General features: G+C 35.7%; 1 protein-coding gene across 11 annotated transcripts in view; it reads left to right on the top strand.

The window, feature by feature from the left end:
* The window catches only part of CNKSR2 (connector enhancer of kinase suppressor of Ras 2), a 219,174-nt gene that overhangs the window by 97,569 nt on the left and 107,840 nt on the right, over positions 1-13,765 (top strand). For 10 of the 11 annotated variants that reach the window (XR_005813857.1, XR_005813854.1, XR_005813856.1 and 7 more), the window contains 2 exons: positions 2,910-2,969; positions 8,412-8,480. The exons of the other annotated variant lie outside the window; for it this stretch is intronic. Coding sequence is in view for 5 of the 10 variants with exons in the window: in XM_040532074.1 (XP_040388008.1) it covers positions 2,910-2,969; positions 8,412-8,480 (129 nt within the window). In the remaining 5 variants the exon portion in view is untranslated. The remainder of the gene's footprint in view (positions 1-2,909; positions 2,970-8,411; positions 8,481-13,765) is intronic. 11 annotated transcript variants of the gene reach the window in all.

Raw genomic sequence — 13,765 nt, 5'->3', positions numbered from 1 at the left:
GAATGCCTAGCCTAGCTAGAAAGTATTTTCCAGGAATCTAGTGTAGTACCATTCCTAATAATTTTCCTTTGTTACTTGGCTTGAAATACTGGAGAAGCTGAGGAAGAAATGTGAACAGGGTTTTGAGAACTGCATAGACCTTGGTCATCTTAGTCCTATCTGAGCTCTAAGGCTAAGCTGAAGAGACGCTCAAGTTTACTTTTGAGCTGTTTTGCAATTTTGGAGCACATTCATGGCTAAAGAGGCAAGTGCAACTTTGGGGGACTGCATCAAGATGTTGTCACAATGAAAGAGTAAAAATTCAAAAAGTATGGGATAAAATGGAATTAGTATCTTCTTGTATTTTCCATCCAACATCGCGTAAATTATTTTAAACGTATATCAGATCCTGTTCTTGCATTTTTTTTAAATGTCCAAGGTCTCTTTTCTAACCCTTAACTCAATGTTTCAAACCAATCAATGCACTTTATTTTGGTGTAAACTTAAACTTCTGCCCATAACTAATCAGAACAATCTGTGGTGTAATGAAGCATGAGTTACTTGGTCTTTAATCTAGACTTTTTTATTCTTGATTCCCAGGGTGGTTACTGTATGGTTATTCTAGTCATATTAAGTGCATTATCTTTCCTTTTCTTTGACCTAAGAGATCCCTATAAATCATAGGGACTTTGGCGTTATATTTTGATATTTAAGACGTGTATCTGCCAATTTGTTGTAGTGCAAAGGAACAGCACACACTAATCTCCTGTGTTCTTGATCACTAAATATAGTGTTGATATTGTGCAGCCACAAGGCGGCAGTGAGGGGAAAATTTGTAAATGTTTGTGGTATTCTTATTTTCATTTCAGGTGAAACAGCATACCCTAAAACATTCTCTTCTTTATATACTGTTTATGATATATAACTCACAACAAGCAGTGGAGGAATGCGTGTGGAGGGATAGCTCGTCTTTCTGTCGCATTTTTATTTGGAAATGGCAAAATGTTACATCTCCCCATTTAACAATTGCTTTATAAACAAAATGATGATGGCTCTTACAAAACTTAAACTTACTGTGTAGTATCAGTGTAGCATTTGTTAATTTTGTGTGCAAAATCTTGATTTTGGCTTTTAAAGATTTTTTTTCTTCAGAAATTTTCTCCTCTTTTGCATCTGAAAATTGTTTTAAATTTCTAGAAAAGGCTAGATTGGATGCAAACTGTACTCCACAATAGTATATTTGGATGATCTTACCATCCTTCAGAATAATGCTTTGCACAAAACTAAACACTGAATAACTATTAAGTAACTATTTTTCCTATGCTTTCTCCCTTACATTTAAGTTGGAAACAGTAGCCCATTGTCAGTAAAAACAAAGTTGTGACTTTCTTCAGAAAGTATTCTGTGTGGACCTGACTCATAATTCCTGCTACCACGAAGTCACTGTGGTTTCATCTCTTGCCATGTTGCAGGGTGTGTGTCAGGTCACTTAGATCTAAACAGTAAGAGGAATTTATGCCCTGTTTTTTGTTGGTTTCAGGTAGTTATTAGGTGCCAAAAAAAGATATTAATGTGTCTCAGCCTCTCGTGTGGCTCATTATTCTGTCTGTAAAATGTGTATATATTAGTGTTTCCCTACCTCACAGGGGTGTTGTGAGGATAAATGTACAAGAAATTGCCATTCTATATTTGAGGTAACTGAGCCAAGCAGGGAACTGTATTCATAGAGCCAATCAATGGAAAAATTATTTAAGGTGGATAGAGGAGCTGGAAGTGGAAGGATAATGTTAGGGGGTTCCTATCTGTGTAAGAATGAGTAAATCCTTGCTTTGTGCTCTTCAAGCTGTGGCAGCCCAACATGACAACTGGATTTGATGCCATTACTGCTGCATGCTATGCAGGACAAAATAGAAAAGGGGGCTCAAAACTAGGCTTCTAGGAAACTCATGAACTCTCCCCACTACCAAAATGTCAGAGTCGTGGTCCCAAATTAGATTAGTGCAACTAGGTAAATCTTCTTTGCCTCTTTACTGTACTTCACTGGTTCCTCAGCTAGAAACAGACTTTTTTGTAACACTCTGATTAAAATGAGAAAAAGCAGGTAACGTTACTCAAGATAATTAAGAGAATGTTTACTCAAGTTTCATTATTTACCTGCTTTCTATGAACTGAATGGAGGAAAGGAGATTCCTCAGAAGTTGCTTGAATGTGCAGAATGTATCAATTATCTCTCGTTTTTTCCTTCTTTCTCTACCTTAGTGGTTGCTATTAAAATGTTTGTATTTTGACTTGATGAAAAAACAGATTTGAGGTACCGAAGTTTTGTCCCGCCTTTTCCACGTTTTTTGAAAGAAGTTGCAGATCTAACAAAGTTGATGTTTAAGTTGTCATAATTGAGTTTTATAACTGAGCTGTTCACTGAGATGAGTGAGGCAGTCAGAAAGTCTTTGGGCCATTTCGCAGGCATGCTTCAGAGCATTGGTTATCAGTTTGGATGGCATGTCTCTACCAGAGATTCTAGGTCTTTTAAAGCCTTCTGTTTCTTCCAAAACAAAATGGAAGTACTGATCATCCTAAGGCAATTCATAATTTTTTTTCCTGTTTGTTTTAATCAGATGCTACTGTTATATTTGTAGTTGAGGTAGTATACAAGAAAACTGGGAAGCATTTGTGGAGATGGCTATGGTAAAAGTTTTAGGTTACTATTGCTAATTACGGCCAGAATCGTTTGGTCTGTTCTTCTCTAGGTATGTCAAAGAGCACTGTTCTATCCAGATACAAGTTCCTCATGACATATATTAAAAGTCTGCAAAATTTGGGGAAAAAACAAAGAAAACATGCTTTTCTTTTAGAGATATGCAAGTTATGTTTGGATGGTGATCGTTTGTGAAACACTTTAAAAATTCTTTCCCATGATGTCTTTTTCTTAGGGTATGTACATTAAATCAACATATGATGGTCTCCATGTAATTACTGGAACAACAGAAAATGTAAGTATTGTTAATACTGTATGTTCAGGCCTGGAAGCCTTTTTGACCTTACCTGTGGTTTATGCTTTCCCTTTGCTACAGACTACGTTTTGCTTGCAAAAGTGTGCTAGTTGGCTGTTGAGGACCAATAGCATGTTGGACGGCAGAAATGCTTGTGCTTGTTTATTTCAGAATTGAAACAGTTGTTCCCGGTTGAGAACTAGGAGAATCAGTTTTGATTTGTTCTTGCTAGACACCTAAAATGATTCAATTGATCAAGATAGGAGGTAGCTATCTTGGAGTTACCTTGCTCTACAAATAAAAGATAAATCTTGGTTACGTGTAGACTGACACAGTGGAGTTTGCAGCAGTATTAGGAAAACAGCTTTTATATTTGCCATCTATTGAGCTTTATTTTGTAATAAATAAGTGCATGAAAATGAGGACATCCCTTCACGTTGACAAGTAAGCATATGTTTCTGCATGAACTGAGCAATGCCTTAAGAAAGGAACAATTATTACTGTTGTACTAATTCTCATTGAAAGTATTAAACAGCAAGCAAACCATGATAGACCACTTTTCAACGACCTTTGAAATACAACCTCTTTCCTTGTACACCATATTCAGAGAACTGTCTGTATGTTAGGAAATGAGCAAGATGATCAGTTTGGGAGAGGAAGTCTTCTATCCATAATTTTCAATGAACACAGAACAACCCACTGAACAATACTGAACCATTTCATAATGGCTTAGGCAATTCCTTTTGAAGATTTTGATGTCACTTTCCTAAGATGAAGCTGTCAGAAATGTTTGTTTTATCCTGCTACTGTGTCATACTGTACAAAGTACAAACTACCTACATGGTATTTACAGCTGCTGCATCTAATCTGCAGTGAGGTTCTGTTAACCTCTCAATAAAATGGGAATACTGTTTTTGTCCCTTCATAGGAATTGCAGTCTGATAATCTTTCTTCTTTCTTTTTGCTGCGGGCAGGATATCTGTGTGTTATACACAATAGATGATATCTGTTGCAGAACTTCTCTTCTGTCTCAGAATGCTGCCTTTCTCAGAATAAGGAAAGCGTAAGGAATTTCACCCTTGAAATCAAAATCTTAGGGAGCCTACAGCTCAAAATACCTTGAGTAAAATTAGCAAAACTAAACAAAGACAACAGAACCATTGTTGAGCCAACTGTAGAAAACATATGAAAGAAGATGTTTTTTACAGTTGAATTTCTCTCAGATTGTAAAAGGAACCATTTCTCTCCATGAATTACTAATATTGGGTTTAATTTCCCAGGGGCGAAGATAAAAATAAAATCTTAATGCATTCCCTCAAAATGCTTATCTTTTGTGATTCATGAATATAATTTAAACCCATGTCAGGAAGCTTTAGTCATGATGACTTTTCTGCTTTTGTTACTGATGCTTTCAGTCACTGTAACAGCCTTAAGGTTCTCACAGCAGACTGAGGAACTGCAGTCTGCTGTCTAGGGAAAATCCTGTTGTGTGCTAAAATATTTGTGAAAATGAGTAGCGCCTTAGAGAAAGTAAAGTGTCTTCTGGATTTAAACACACAGTAGCTAGCCATTTCCTTTGATAGATGGGAAGAGAAACATCTAAGCAGCATGGTCAGAGTAAGGTCATGATGGTGCAGATGCGATCTGACCCATTGATGTTGTCATGTTTACCATTTATGGGACAGCTAAACTTCTAGGAAACAGCAAGAATCCAGATTATCTTCCCTTTAAACAAAAGTTTATAGCCTTTTTCTTTCCAATTCTGCTCCAGAAGAGAAGAAATTGGCACAACTTTTTATCTGACACCTTCCTGAGAGGTCACAGAGAAGCACTTGTCTTTTTAATAAACACAATAGCATAGCAATGCTAGACGCCTAATCTAACATAGTATTTTAATCCACAGTTCTGCTTTATCTGTTGGCAATTTGAAGTGCTTTGGCTAGCTCCAAAACCCATTAGTCTTCATCTTGTAGTTTGGTATTAGGAGCCATCTTTCCCAACGCATCAGCTCTGCAGTTCAGATTAGCTGAGCATTGAACCCTGAAATGTGAGAGAGCAGGTTTCATCACAGGTCACTTCCCTGGAAGATCTTCTCTCTGGTGGTTCTGTAGCGTTAGAGGAACTTGAGCTTTCTGGTTCATGTCTTCCCTCTCTTGCTTGAAAGCAATAATTATAAAGGATGCATTGTTCCAGCAGGAGATTACAGCTTTCTTATTGAGTAGCCCTTCTAGACGATGTTGGAGAGAGGCTTTTCATTCACAAAACAAATGTATTCTTCAGATAGGGTCATTTTGTAATTTGGTTTTCCAAATGAAAAAGGTATTTTCTGAGTAATGTCTTGGGCTGCATCTACAGCAGGACTGTAACTTTGAAGGAATTGTTCCCAGTGTTCCCACTTACTGTGCACTGGTTGAGTTTGCAGGTATCCTTAGAGCTCAGGGAGGAGAGACCTCAGAAGAAATAATACCCAAATCTGTACATGCAGATTTATATGCAGGCATTTATATGCTCCATCCCTTAATGAGGGCAGAGTGGTATAAAATGATCTTTCAGACAGTTTGGGAATACTGAGAAAATAGGATAGAGACAACGTTTAACCTAAAGGACAAAACTAAATCTATTCTGAAGAATAAATTCTGAACACATTCTGTTTACCTTGTACAATATGAATGTGTAAACCTCAGCAACAGGTACTTCCATCTGTTGTTAAAGTCTCTTTTAATTACCCCTCAAATTACCAGCTAATGAAGATACAGACATGACATGACTTTGTTCATAGAATCATAGAATGGCCTCAGTTGGAAGGACCTCAAGGATCATCTAGTTCCAACCCCCCTGCTATATGCAGGGACACCACCCACAGGATCAGGTTGCTCAGGGCCTCATCTAACCTGGTCTTGAACACCTCCAGGGATGGGGCATCCACAGCCTCTCTGGGCAACCTGTGCCAGTGCCTCACTGCCCTCTGAGTGAAAAACTTCCTTCTAACCTCTAATCTAATTCTCCCCTTTTTTAGTTTAAAACCTTTTCCCCTTGTCCTATCATTATCAACCTGAGTAAAGAGTCCTTCTCCATCCTTTATATAAGACCCCTTTAAGTATTGAAAGGCTGCAATGAGGTCACCCTGGAGCCTTCTCTTCTATAGGCTGAACATTCCCAACTCTCTCAGCCTTTCTTCATAGGAGAGGTGCTCCAGCCTTCTGATCATTTTCATGGCCCTCCTTTGGACCCACTCTAACAGCTCCACATCCTTCTCGTGCGGGGGGCCCCAGCCCTGGACACGGCACTCCAAGTGGGGCCTCACCAGGGTTGAATAGAGGGGGACAGTCGCCCTTCTCGACCTGCTTGTCACTCCTCTGGTGATGCAGCCCAGGATGCAGTTGACCTCCTGGGATGCAAGTGCATAGTGCTTGCTAATGTAGAGCTTTTCATCCATCAAAACCATTTGTTCCACCTAGCAGAGCTTCACAAATGGATGTTTTGCTTAAAGATCATATGCATCTAAAAAACAAAATAAAAATATATGAATTCTCTTCTCTTTTCCTTAAATAGCAATGATAAAATATATTTCTTAACAGAGAGGTCTGTATTCTTTACTTGTGTGGAAAAAAAAAAGGAGTAAGAGTTGCAACCTCTTCACAAGACCACAGCCTTGAGACTGATTTTTACATCATCTTGCAGAGTATTCCAAGCATAATTTGAATTATTATTTTTTTTTACAGTAAACTTTTCCAATTTGAAGATTCCCAGACCCTATTTTACTTGGCAAAGTGCTACACAAAAATACCTGTTTTGTCAAGAAAAATTTAAGCTGCAAACACTGACGTCTGTACAGGATAAAGTTTATATTGTAATAAAGACCCATTATGTTAAATGGTGGCAACATGGGATTCACTTGCATAGACATTTTGAAAGTCTTGGTTGTAACAACATCTCAGCTAAAATAGCAATGCTACATAGCAAGACCATGAAGATTTTTAGAGAGATGAATGAGGAGGTGTGAGTAGTGAAATGTCAGAAGGTAGATCACTGGAACATAATTACTAGTATTAAATTTTTCCCAAAGTCGTTCAGCCAACACCTCTAATGCTGAAATAATGCCAAATAGTCAAGGCAGCTTTTCTTATCTAACTAAAATTACACTTTTACCAGCCCAGCTTGATTTAAGATGTTCTGAGCAATACCTCCTAGAACTGAGTCTTGAGTGATGCTTCTTTTAGACTCACATTTCTCTTGGATATCTTCCATTTAAACACTGTTCTTAGTTTAAGCCATGACATATGTGGAATTGCACTGGAAAGTCATAGCACAGCTATGGGGCACATATTTTTGAATGGGGTTATAGTACATAGGTTATCACAAAGAATCCACACTGCAGTCCTGGAGGATGTTCTCAAGACTGCATGTTATCTCAGCTGAAAATTAATTTAACTTAATTCCGCCATTTCTGTAGAATTCATGGCAGCCTTTTGGAAAGCTGATCCTGAGCAACTTGTTGATTTTTTTTCTTCTTTTTTTTTTCTTCAAACTGTCAGTCTCAGCTTCTAAGTTTAAGTTGATTAAGTGACTTCATGGAGTGGCAGCCACAGTATTGAGAGAGAAATCATAAATTGTCACTCTATGAAAAGCTTAAGGAACTTTTTCTCCTTTAAACACAGGTGTGTGCCCCGCCCCCCCCCCCCCCCCCCGTAAAACAGTTGGTCGACTGTAAATATAGGTGACAGAAGAGGAGAAATTTTTTGGTGGGGCGGGGGTGTTTTTTGAGGCAAAAACAAAGAACAAAACTGCTTTGCTTTTTGAAAGTGTGACCTTAGTAGGATTGTGATGCTGATTACAATACTTTTGCCCTAATAATGACCTAGAAACTAAGTTACCATGTAACTTGTATGATCTTCCTAGCCTAGTCCTCTCTTCTTATGTAGTCTTTGAAGAACATTGATTTACTGAAGTTCTCTGGAACCAATTGAAATATTAGAAAATAACTAAAAAGGCAATGTTATGAATTTTGTTTATGAAGCAATTTCAAATGAGTCTTGATATGTTCAACATTCAGCCAAAGATGGGCTTAAGAGATGTCAGGTGGCTTAAAGCAGTCCTTTGCTGGAATTAAATTAAAAAGAAATCCTTAAGATTTGGTTACCCTTTCTAAATATATACATATATATATATATATATATATATATATATATATATACACACAAATATATATATATATATTCATACCGTTCTTAACAGTTTATTGTATTGCGTACCGTAGCACAGATTATTTTTCTCCAACAACAATGAATTAATTTACTAAATATTTCTTTCATTCTTCATTTCACAGTGGAATGTAATTATCAGTCTAACCTGATTTACATACCTTAGCAATCATACTGCTGAAAGAGAGATGATGACCAGTAAGAACTGTATTCTTTATCATCTCTTTTATTTTAAATTCAGTCACCTGCAGATCGGTGCAAGAAAATCCATGCTGGGGATGAAGTGATTCAAGTTAACCACCAAACTGTGGTATGTATAACTATGTTCTGTGTCAATTGGAGATAGAGGTATCATGGCACATCAGCGTACGTAGAGAAGAAATGTGTAGAAAAATGTGTTGTTTATAAATCATTATTTTTTTTCTAACATCTACATTTTCCTATTCTCTTCTGATAACCCATAATTCTCAAGCTTTTAAATGAGCCCTGAGCATCTGAGTATCATTGGAGATATGAAGTCAGGTGAATAACAGCAGCCTGGGAGATATGTTCGGGTGTTTTCTGCTTACCTGTGCTCTACTAATAAACAGTTGGTTTCAGTGTGATAGATGGATTGGGTTGAAGGCATGCAGGGAAGATGAAACTGTTGCACCCTTGTGGGTTTAAGATCAAGATTACTTCCTAGAAACTGGAAGTCTTGTTACTTTCTAAATCTAATGGAATATGTAGAAAGTTTTTCAAGAACAAAAGCAGTTAAAATTCTTATAATGTGCTGAGAGTGTTTAGCCTAACATGAATACAGGTTTTTAAACTTGAAAAGTTAAGATGAGACAAATCTTTTAGATACGATAGGCAAGCACATCTAATACCATGCAAATTGCGCTCTCTGTGAGCAGATACCCAGTAGTTCATGATGACTTATTTAGGATTGGTGAACTGTTAAAGTAAAGCTACTTTTTCTAAGAAAAGGTAAACAGAAAAGAGTAGACTGTCTGTATACAAAGCAACTATTCTTTTTCCAAAGCATAAGCTTTCTTAAGACTGTTGGAAGTCAATATGTGGTATTAATTACATATGTCCTTACAAGCCATTTAAATGACAGAAAATAATCCTAGATTTCCATTATTAATGCAGCAATCATTTGATAAAAGTGTTTCATCATTCCCCATAGGGTTCCACTTATAGCTTTAGGCCACTGTACATCATGTCAACTCCTCTGCACAAATTAGTATAATATTTCATCTTACCCTCCAGCTAAGTTTGATATCAAATATACTGTACGTGTGTGGAATTTAACTGACGAGAAGCTATCTTTTGAGCTAGGCAATGTAAATTGATAAATTGAACCCAATCATTATGATTTTTTTCCCCATATGGATTCTTCATAAGTACTGTATCCCATAATTACCTACTTTTATGGTTGAAGACTGATTTTTTTTTTTTCTGCATTAAGAAAGCTTTTGATGTCAATTTAGGATGGCAAAAAGTTATAAAACACTGTTACCTAGGCTATCGAAATGTGTATGCATCTGAAGAAGCCATCAACATGTGTTCTGTCCTTCTGATAGCTAGTTTTTCCAGCCAGTTTTGATGATGCTATATAATGAAGTTTACTTGTCAATTTGAAGATTTTTAGTCAACCAGGTATTAATTCTAGTTTTCTTGACACATCTGTACTGCATTTATTTTATGGAAAGATCAGATTCTTACTCTTAACACTACTAATAAAAATGTTCTGACACGCCTTAATATGAGCTTTCTTATGTAGTTAGATAGAATTTTGAATGTAGGATTTGGGTGTATTGGCTCTTGTATCAGTGAAACTATGAATTTTGAGAGGAAAAAAATACAGGAAAAAAAAAGTTGGTTGTGGTGCTAGGAGAAAGGAACACAGGAAGTTTAGACAACCTTAATTTTATTTTTCAGCAGTAGCATTTGGTGTAAAGGATATGTACAGAAATAAATTATACATTTGCATATTTTCTTGCTTTGTTGTATCAAAAATCTAATTTAAATAATTTGCATACTTGATACTATATCATCTTTGTATTTTAGTGTTCCATTTCCATAGTGAAGTCAGCTAATGTTTTCTTAGAAACTTAATAGCACCTTCCATATTACCTTTACAAAAGTACTCTGCATTCTCTTTCCAATTTATAGAGCCTAAATATTCAACCTTTTCTACAAGTATTGCAACACTTTTTAATTTTTTTCATCTATTTTTTTCTTTTGGCAAGAGTCTTAGTCAGTTCTTTTGTACTCTGGCCCCTATCATAAGGAATTTACTGTCCAATTCTAGGAATCTATTTTTCTGGGAAGAAGTTTAAGTATTCTTACTTAAAGTGATTCTTGCTTTGGAGATAAAGAATTCTGAAGCTGTTTCTTTATACCTCTTCTGTTTATTAAATTATTTTTTCACATTTCATACACTGCTCAGCAGTTGAAATCCTAGGATCTGTTTTTCAGTTTGCTTCTTATAACTTATCATTCACTATCACTTATAGAGTTTATAGAAATAACTATGGCTAAATCTTATAAAGATTTAACTCTAAAACTGTAAAGAAGTATTGTTCACATGTAACTGTTATTTGGGTCATCTCTTGTAAGTGGAGAATCAAACTAAAAAAAAAAAACCTTAAAAACGTCTTTTTCCATATTCAGTTATTTCAGTGTACTCTGTCAAAATTAAGTTAATATCTGGATTTTGATGCTATATATTTCAAAGAATGAATATAGGAAAGAGAAACTCCCATGTAATTATTTTAAAAATCCAACTTGTCTACTAACACTTTTCGCCAGAATCACATTTTGATCATGAAAAGTTTGAAATTAGGAGAATAGTTAAGTGACTTAAATTGATTCTTAGTATAGAAGTCCTAATACTGGATGTCAAATAATTTTTAATTCTTGATTGACAACCTCTCTTTGCTTACGGTGGTGCTGTATAGTCATGTTATTTCATCTGGCAGTGAAATCAAACGATTTCAAATGGTTGCCTTGATCTTATGCTATTTTAGTAGAAAACATGTAACAGGATGTATTCCACTTGTTGCTGGCAGGAAGTCTGGAATGTAAAAATCTTGTGATTTTTTTTTTTAAATAAATATAATGCAATAAAACTAAAGTAAGTTAAAAGATAATGTTCGGAAAAATGTTCCTTTTAAGTTGTGGTTTATTGATGTTAGATAGCTATGTGAATCTTCTGTCAGTTTTGTCTTAAAGATGAGGCATGGGGTTTTTGGTTGGTTGGTTGTTTTTTTTAAGTAGCTGTGTAACTAGAGGCATGAATCCCCCTTTAGAATTGAAAGGTTTTAGGCCCTCTATTCCCGTAAACTTCCAGGCAAATTCCATCCTTAATCTCCTCTAAAAGTCTGCCTGCCCGAAACAGTTCCAATGTAAACAAAAAAAAAAAAAAAAAGGGTGATACAGAATTTGCACTGTATTTCAGTGCTCATGTTTCTTCCCATACATAATTCAGGAGTGTTTTTTGCCTCAAGATAGTATTCCTTTTAGCCAACTGAAGGTGCAGGAAAAATATTATTGTGCACATGAGTTATTACTGTTTGCAGTATTCTTTCTGGTTGCATCAGTGCTGAAACTGTGGAGAAAATACTCAGAGCAGAAGTGAGGTATACACTGAGGAAGCAGGATTCTTGAAAAGCAGGTTGTTGTTGTGTAATCTCCTGTGAATAGTTTGTTTTGGAGGAATTTTTGGCACACTGCATACATTTCTAATACAAGTATGATATGACATGGATTTCATACATATATGATATGACATGATAGACATGGATTTCCACAATTTGTGTCTGTTATATATGCTCTAATGAGTTTTAGCTAAGTGTAGATAATGAAAAAAATGGTTTAGTTTGGTGAATATTTTAGGTGAATATAAGCAGTTATTGATCTATTTCATTTAGAAGCTGGTATGTTTTACATGTATTGTGTTTTTGGACTCCTGTACTGTATGCCATATTCCTTAACGTGGAAACACCTTTGGTCTCTTGTGAGCTAAGCCAGGTCCACAGAAGTTAGTTGCTTTTTTTTTATTATTATTATTTTTATTTACAGTACAAAAACTATGAGGAGGTGTTGCTAAAATTAATCTGAGACACAATGTATATATTTACCTTTCATTTCTGTAAAGTCACAAATTTAGGAAGGGCATGATGCCTTTCTGGATCTTATTCTAACTTAATTCTTGCTTAGAAAAAGAAAGGAAGAGGTTTTTAAGATTCATTGTGCAATGAGTGAGAAAAATTCAAATTCCATTGGATCTCTCAGGCTTTGTGGGGAGCTGGCAAATTCCAGCTGATGGGAATGCTGAACTTGAGGTGCATATGAATCTCTGGAGTACAGGCATCTGAAATTGAGTTTGCTGTAGATATCTTTTCATTTTGGGAGAAACAAACCAAAAAATATATATTGGAATTTTACAAAAATATTGGAGATATTTCTTTTTGTTCTGGTTTTCTGCATTGTTTTGTTAAGAGCTGGGATGGATTTTTCTGAATATGGATATTCAAGTAAGGTCTGAATAAGGTAAGGCCTTATTTGATTGGTTTTGAAGAAAACTATGTCTAAAAGTTAAAAAAGTAAAAAATTATAAAAGTTCAAAAGAAATATGCCTTATCTTCAGCTCCCTTCTGTTGCTCTTAAAAGCTATGTGCTTTTAAGGAATATGAGCTAGAATAATATCTCCTGTATCATGATTTTAATCCTTTCCAAATCCATGGGCTTCCTCTGTTTATAGTGATTTAATAAATGTTAACAGGAATACTCGATTTTAAGGGTAGGTGGGATTTACAGCTAAAAGCCTTTTAAGTACACTTAGATATGTCAGTGACAGTCTTCATGGAAGTAATCTAGTTCTCTGCAGGGCCCTGTCCTAGGCTCTCTGTAGTTTGTCAGGATATGAGGACCATACTGTGACTTTGGCAAATGTAATATATCCTCCAAATTCTCTCTCAAAGTTTCAGACCAATTCTTTATTCTTACTTCACAGTCTCCATAACTATTGGATAATACTGATAAAGGAACTAAATTGTCATGTTCCTCTCAAATGGAAAAATCTTTTTTGCAAATTTGCAGTTCACTTTAATATGGAATTTACACTGAGATTGTGATGTTATGATGTCTTTTTTTTTACATAGTTTTTTTTTTTTTTACATAGATATGCAAATATACACAGAAATGTTTTAGTTTGTCCCATATCTCAGAGAAGTATGATATTGCAGGAATGGAATGTATGAGGGAAGATGATCTTTTGTTTTCTCATGGTGAGTGCAAATGTTTTTACATGAGTGTAAATGAGAAAGAGATACAACTTGACAAATTTGACAAATGCAGATGAATTATGTTGGCTTTCCAAGAAATACTCTCCAGGGAGAAAAGAAAGGATGCTCAGGTATTCTGAAGAGAAGGTAGGAGTGAAAATCTTTTAAGGAGTTAGGAAAGTGCGTGTGTGTATGTAGATAGATTTCATTTTAGTTTTCAGCAAACAATTTTTCAAATGAAGTAGATATTTGGGAAAATAAAATTGGTGCAGGTGATCGGCAGCAGCTCCATGAATAAAGCATCTCTGCTTTGAGAACT

The sequence above is a fragment of the Cygnus olor genome, chromosome 1, assembly GCF_009769625.2.
Source record: "Cygnus olor isolate bCygOlo1 chromosome 1, bCygOlo1.pri.v2, whole genome shotgun sequence".
Taxonomy (NCBI): domain Eukaryota; kingdom Metazoa; phylum Chordata; class Aves; order Anseriformes; family Anatidae; genus Cygnus; species Cygnus olor.
Note: the sequence above shows the minus strand (reverse complement) of the source record. Positions and strands in the feature narration are given on the sequence as shown.